The 6000-nt window shown below is 42.9% G+C and overlaps 1 protein-coding gene across 1 annotated transcript; it reads left to right on the top strand.

Moving 5' to 3' along the window:
- The first annotated feature begins 3746 nt into the window (after positions 1-3746).
- On the top strand, positions 3747-5420 carry LOC147882876 (fe(II)/2-oxoglutarate-dependent dioxygenase 4-like). Its single transcript, XM_087401116.1, has 4 exons — positions 3747-4046; positions 4214-4455; positions 4536-4860; positions 5108-5420. Exons 1-4 carry the CDS (start codon positions 3774-3776, stop codon positions 5348-5350), a joined length of 1083 nt encoding a protein of 360 aa, XP_087257242.1. The 5' UTR covers positions 3747-3773; the 3' UTR covers positions 5351-5420.
- Positions 5421-6000: the final 580 nt, after the last annotated feature.

The following is a 6000-nucleotide window of genomic DNA, read 5'->3' as shown; positions in this document are numbered from 1 at the left end:
TCATCGATGATAGCCGCCTCCAGAGCAGAGAGGCCGTGATCGACCCCCAGCTTCCCTGGCAACGCCTTTGCATCGTAGGACTGCAAGGGAAAACGTGGCATATAGACCCCCTGATTATGCATGACTAGGACTGGAGACTCTGGATATGGGAGGGCCGTTCCTTGACAGAGGTGGAGTGGAACCCAGGGGAGTGGCGCTGGCCACCATTGGAGACCTCAGAGAACCCTACCCCCTTCTTCTCTTACAGTGCGCATACTGGTAGGCATGCTCTTCGGGCTCTCTAGCGCGGGCTACCCACACAAGCACATAGTTGATATGCCCAAGGGATATCTCTGGTCTTTCTTCGCACATTTTGGAAGACTCTTTGGACAAGCTGGCGGCTGAGGAAGATCTCTTACTTTCTTTGGATGGTGGCACATAAGGGGCTACCAGTTGGCAGTTGGCTAAGGCACATGGGGCAGGAAACGGTGCTTCCTTCGTGACTGGGATAACCTGGAGCTGTTCTTCTAGCACTCTGCTCAGAGTCTTCAGTGGCATTATGCCCCCCCTCCGTGGCTGTTTGTCCACTCTCTGATGATTATGCCTTGAGAGGCTTGTAATTAGCATTTTGGCTCCTCAGGTTGTATCCATTTTGTGATTGCAGCCCGCTGGCCTTTAGGCCCTCTTGTACTCTCGCTTTCAAGTAATATAACTAGCACTACTTTTTGTGCAAAAAAAAATGTATCGTTAAGCCAATAAACCCCAAAAGTGGCATTTGCAGGCCCTTTGAATGTAATTCATCTTGTTTCCTATTCTCAACACACTTTCTTCATTTTAATTTAAGACATTCTTAATTCAAATCAACTTATTATTTCGTCCTTCATTCTGCCTTTCCCTTAGGCGGGCACCCTCGTTCATTTGTACACGGTAGATACCATTAGCATGAGAGACTTGGGTTACTTTTACACGTCCAACTATTACAAAGGGACAAAACTAATTTGCGTGAGCTGCAAACGCTGGCAACATGGTAGCCTTTTCATGAGCGCTGGCAACATGGCAGCCGTTTCATGAGCACACGCGGAGGAGGAGGATATAATGCTGCGAGAGAGCACCATATGAACGCTGGCAACATGGCAGCCTTTTCATGAGCACACGCGAAGGAGGAGGTTATAATGCTGCGAGAGAGCTCGGACAAGAGCTGTGAAGTGAATGCTGTGGCAGGATGAATCCGTGTTGAAGCAATGAGCGATGGAGCAACCTGTATATATAACCACCTCGGCGAACTCTTGGTATCGTAGATATGGACGTGTCCCTTCCCCGCCCCAGCTTTCGTGTAATACTTCACGGTATGGCCCTTGCAGTTGTTGAGTCGCCCGTCGCCCTGCCTGAAGAGAGAATTGTTGGCATGAAGGAGCTGGTTGATAACGGTCTCATCACGAATCTTGTTCTGTCCCTGTACGTCCGTGCAGCCAATGACAAGCCATACCCTAGCGAGGAAGTTTCGGATGAGTTGCCGGTTATTGATCTTGCAGACCTTGTGGGAGACGACATTGACAGTCAGCGCCGAGCTAAAGTCGTGGAAGAAATCGGCCGTTCATGCTATATTGTTCGGTGAGGTCGACGTCAAACGATCCAACATTGGGGAACTTGCTTTCACTCTCCCTGCCCATCCCAAGGTAGTTTCTCCCTTGCTATATCCCCTAACTCTAGCATGAGCGAGACTAGTATTTAGGGGGGGGCTTGCTTGCCGAGTCGTTACTCGTGCCAAGGTAACTCCTCCTTTACTACTACAAGGGAATGTCACAAGAGCGAGATGACATCCCAAGAGATCACCCTCCTAGTTTCCAAAAGGCAAATTCATCATAGCATGTATCGCTAAGACAATATACCCCCAAACTGGCGATTATAGTTAGGGCTAGCTAGGGCCCCAAGGCTACTGTAAGAGCTTAATCAACCTAAAAGCACCAAAGAAAGAGAAAGAGAAAAGAAAAGTTACCAATAATAAAAATAAATTAATTTAAAAAATAAAAAATAAAGCGATCATTACAAAAGAAAAGAAAAGAGAAATAAACAGTGAAATAAACAAATGAGAATAAGTAAAACAAAACGTAAAACCACACTTTTTGTAAAAAACCCCCAAAAAAATGACAATGCAAAATATTAAAAGAGAGAGAGAGAAATTTTAAAATAATAATAATTTACTAAACAAAAATAGAAGAAATAAAATAATAATAAGAATAATTGAGAAGAATTTTAGCTGTTGAGGCTTCTGCACCCGCGTAAGATAAATCGATGTAGTTGAATAGTTGATCACCACTTGGACGAAGATTCAAAGAATTTGCATGTCCGCTAGGGTGATAGAAAAACATAGCTTTGTAAGACTAGAATAAGTCCAATCATACAATTTAGATTTTTTGTTATTCTAAAGACCAAAAATCTACACAGAAATAAAAGGGAAAATGAAAGAGAAGAAAAAAGAGGTAAACAAAACTTTTATGAAAAACAAAAGGAAGGCATACTTAGCAAGCAAAGCAACACTTATGTCATCATCAGTGCCCAATCATAAGCAGCTATACTAGGTTTCTAAAGACCCGCGGAGTCTCTTGGGCAAACTGAGTGCTTACTAAAGTACGTCAAATAAACAAAAGAGAAAGAAAACAAGAAGTAAAGAAGAAAGGAAGAAGGTGACTAAGCAAAAAAAAACAATCAAGTCAAGAAACAAAAAACAAAATCTTCCAAAAAATTGGAATTAACTCTAGTCTCTCTCTCTCTCTCTCTCTCTCTCTCTCTCTCTCTCTTATTTAAAACAAAACAAAAAAAAAAGCTAAAAAGGACCTTTACACTTATGTATCGCTTCCTACAAAGAGGCAAAATTATAGTCCTAACTTAGAAAGCACAAGCATACTCAGTCAAACTCTCTCCATTGAGAACCTATTTTTTAAAACAATGAAAATCTTGGTTAAACAAGTAATGTCTTCAACTTGGGTACGAATGCGAAAAGAAAAGTTGCAAGGACGCGCATTAAAAGCAAAAGAGTACACTCTCGAAAATACCGATGTCGAATGAATTCTACACTCAAACATTGGTTATCGAGACTTCACTTCCATGCAAACATTAATAGACTACAAAATCAAACTTTAAAAAAATCTTTTCACAATGGTTAGGCAATTAGGGCCACCTATTTTCTGCATTACTTTCTTTGCAACAAAAAGATTATGGACATCTTCACTTGAATGCTTGGAAAGAGTTCACTTTGGAGAGAGAGAAGAAAAGAATAGTAGCCCTTCTATAAAAATTCATAGCTTGATTTGCAATGACCCTGTCAAATCCGCTCAATACTATGTGCAGACCATTCTTTAATATATACGGCTCTTTGTCATTGGCAGGCCCTTTGAATGTAATTCCATTCTTCATTTAAATCAACTTATTATTTCATCCTTCATTCTGCCTTTCCCTTAGGTGTGTGCCCACCCTAGTTCATTTGTACAAGGTAGATGCCATTAGCATGAGAGAATTGGGTTACTTTTACAGGTGCAACTATTACAAAGGGACAAAACTAATTTGCGTGAGCTGGAAACGCTGGCAACATGGCAGCCTTTTCATGAGCACACGCGAAGGAGGAGGATATAATGCTGCGAGAGACCTCGGAGAAGAGCTGGGAGGTTAATGCTGTGGCAGGATGAATCCGTGTTGAAGCAATGAGCGATGGAGCTACCTGTATATATACCCGCCTCGGCGAGCTCTTGGTATCGTTGTCCCTTCCCCGCCCCAGCTCTCTTGTAGTCCTTCACGGTATGGCCCCTGCAGTTGTTGAGTCGCCCGTCGCCCTGCCTGAAGAGAGAATTGTCGGCATCAAGGAGCTGGTTGATAACGGTCTCATCACGAACCATGTTCCGTCCCTGTACGTCCGTGCAGCCAATGACCGGCCATACCCTGGCGAGGAAGTTTCGGAGGAGTTGCCGGTTATTGATCTTGCAGACCTTGTGGGAGACGACATTGACAGTCAGCGCCGAGCTAAAGTCGTGGAAGAAATCGGCCGTTCATGCGACGAGTGGGGCTTTTTCCAGGTGCTAAAAACTGCTGAGCGATTTTCTATTTGGGTATACGGTCGACCTCTGTAATCGATTGCCCGAGGTGCAAGGGGTTGGCGTTCGCTATTGCGTATGATTGAATGTTGATCTTTTTTTTTAAACGGATCTCCCTAAGTGGCATTTGGCAATAACGGTCCTCGCAGATTGTCAATCACGGTATCCCCCCGCCTGTTGTGGAGCGGCTGCGCCAGGCCGCTCTCAAGTTCTTCCAGCAGCCGGCCGAAGAAAGAATGCGCTATTACTCTGAGGAGTTGCGGGTCCCGGTGAGGTTCTCCACAAGCTTCAACCCTAAGGATGAGGACTACAGGGACTGGAGAGACGTGTTGGTATTTAACCGCTTTCCTGGCGAGTTCGACGGCTTTGCTGAAGCTCCGGAAATTGTCTGGTAAGTGTGTCCTCCATTCATGCTTGAATCTAGCGTCCGCGTTTATGCCTACACGGAGACCTTTTGTTGCTGCATTTCAGGGAGCCGCTTCAGGACTACATTGGAAGAATGGAGAAGCTCGCGAATTCGTTGTACAAAGCGATATTTGAGAGTTTGGGCTTACTTAAGGAGTACTTGGAAGGAGAAGTCCCTGCAATTCCTCGGGCCCTCATGACAATGAACTACTATCCCCCATGTCCAGACCCTACTCTGACGTTAGGACTGAGTAGACACTCGGATATAAGTGGTATCACGATTTTGTACCCAAGCGAAGTGCCGGGTCTTCAAGTCCGAAAAGGGGACAAGTGGGTGACAGTCAATCCTCTCAAGGATGCTCTTATCATCAATTTGGGCGATCAGACGGAGGTACGGCTGTGTTTGGCTTGTGCCAACTGCTTCGTTTATGTTCGTTGATGTGAAGGTTTATAAAGTAGAGATTTTCTTTTCGGCTATTGAAAGTATTGAAAAGTGTATTAAAAAGGAAGATATGATAACATTTGCATATGTGCTGAAATGCATGTGTGGAGGAGTGTGGATTATGCATGTGTGGATAATGCTTGTGAAATGATCAAAGTTTTATGTTCACTCGGTTGCCTTTGGTTGGTAAATGTAGATCTTGACGAATGGAAGATATAGGAGTGTCGAACACAGGGTGGTAACGAACGCCGGCAAGGCTCGAGTTTCAATCGGCTCTTTCTTCGGGCCAACTGAGGATACGATAGTTGCACCTCTCGCCAAGGTCGTGAACGATCAGAATCCACCTCGCTTCCTCCCTACTAAGTTTCGCGATTATGTGGCACGGCACCATGCGAGAAGACTGTTGCCGAATAAGGGGAGTCTTAATTTAGCGAGATAAAAGAGGAGTAATCACAATCGAAATAAATCATCAACAATAATGGAGTAATATAGCCTTGCTAAGCTACTATAGCTAACAGTATTTGCGTGTAATTTTCTTTTCCATTCAATAAATTCCCTTTTCTTGTGCCAAAAGAAAAAGAAGCTGAATTTTATTCATTGGCTATACCCTATGTTATTAATTCTTTAAATGATTTTTTGTAGTGTTGTGTAAACAATTGAATGGTCTGACCAAGAAGCAAAGTTTGTCCCATGTAGTGCATCCTTAAAGCATCTGCTAGTCCAAATATGGTTAATTGTTGACCCATATACTGTTGTTGATGTTGTGATGATTTGATTCATTTGATGCTTTTCAATGAATTGTTGGAGTGCGTTAAATTTTTTTTCCCATGGTCGATATTAAAGTTGCCAACAATGTATGTAGGATGTTGTAGTTTTGTTTTTGTAAATATGATTTTTAAGGGTTTTATTAATGTCACCATTGTATTCGTTGTTATTAAACTTGTAGGAGTTGATCAAGTTAAATGTGTTGGATTGTCTTGTTTCAAACTTTGTTAGCAAGCATTGTGTTTGTTATTTATGTATGTAATGTGTTTCTTTAAGTTGTAGTTGTGGTTTATAATATGTGGCAACTCCTAATCCTTCTTGTTT

The sequence above is a fragment of the Dipteris shenzhenensis genome, chromosome 29 (genome assembly GCF_047967505.1).
Source record: "Dipteris shenzhenensis isolate YYH24624 ecotype China chromosome 29, Dip_SZ_1.0, whole genome shotgun sequence".
Taxonomy (NCBI): Eukaryota; Viridiplantae; Streptophyta; class Polypodiopsida; order Gleicheniales; family Dipteridaceae; genus Dipteris; species Dipteris shenzhenensis.
This window is presented reverse-complemented; position numbering and strand designations above follow the sequence as displayed.

Excerpts from the sequence above, each read along its gene's own strand:
- LOC147882876 (XM_087401116.1), top strand. The coding sequence starts at position 3,774 with ATGGCCCCTGCAGTTGTTGAGTCGCCCGTCGCCCTGCCTGAAGAGAGA. Across the intron at positions 4,047-4,213 it reads ACGAGTGGGGCTTTTTCCAG|ATTGTCAATCACGGTATCCC; the intron begins GTGCTAAAAACT and ends CGGTCCTCGCAG. Across the intron at positions 4,861-5,107 it reads ATTTGGGCGATCAGACGGAG|ATCTTGACGAATGGAAGATA; the intron begins GTACGGCTGTGT and ends TGGTAAATGTAG.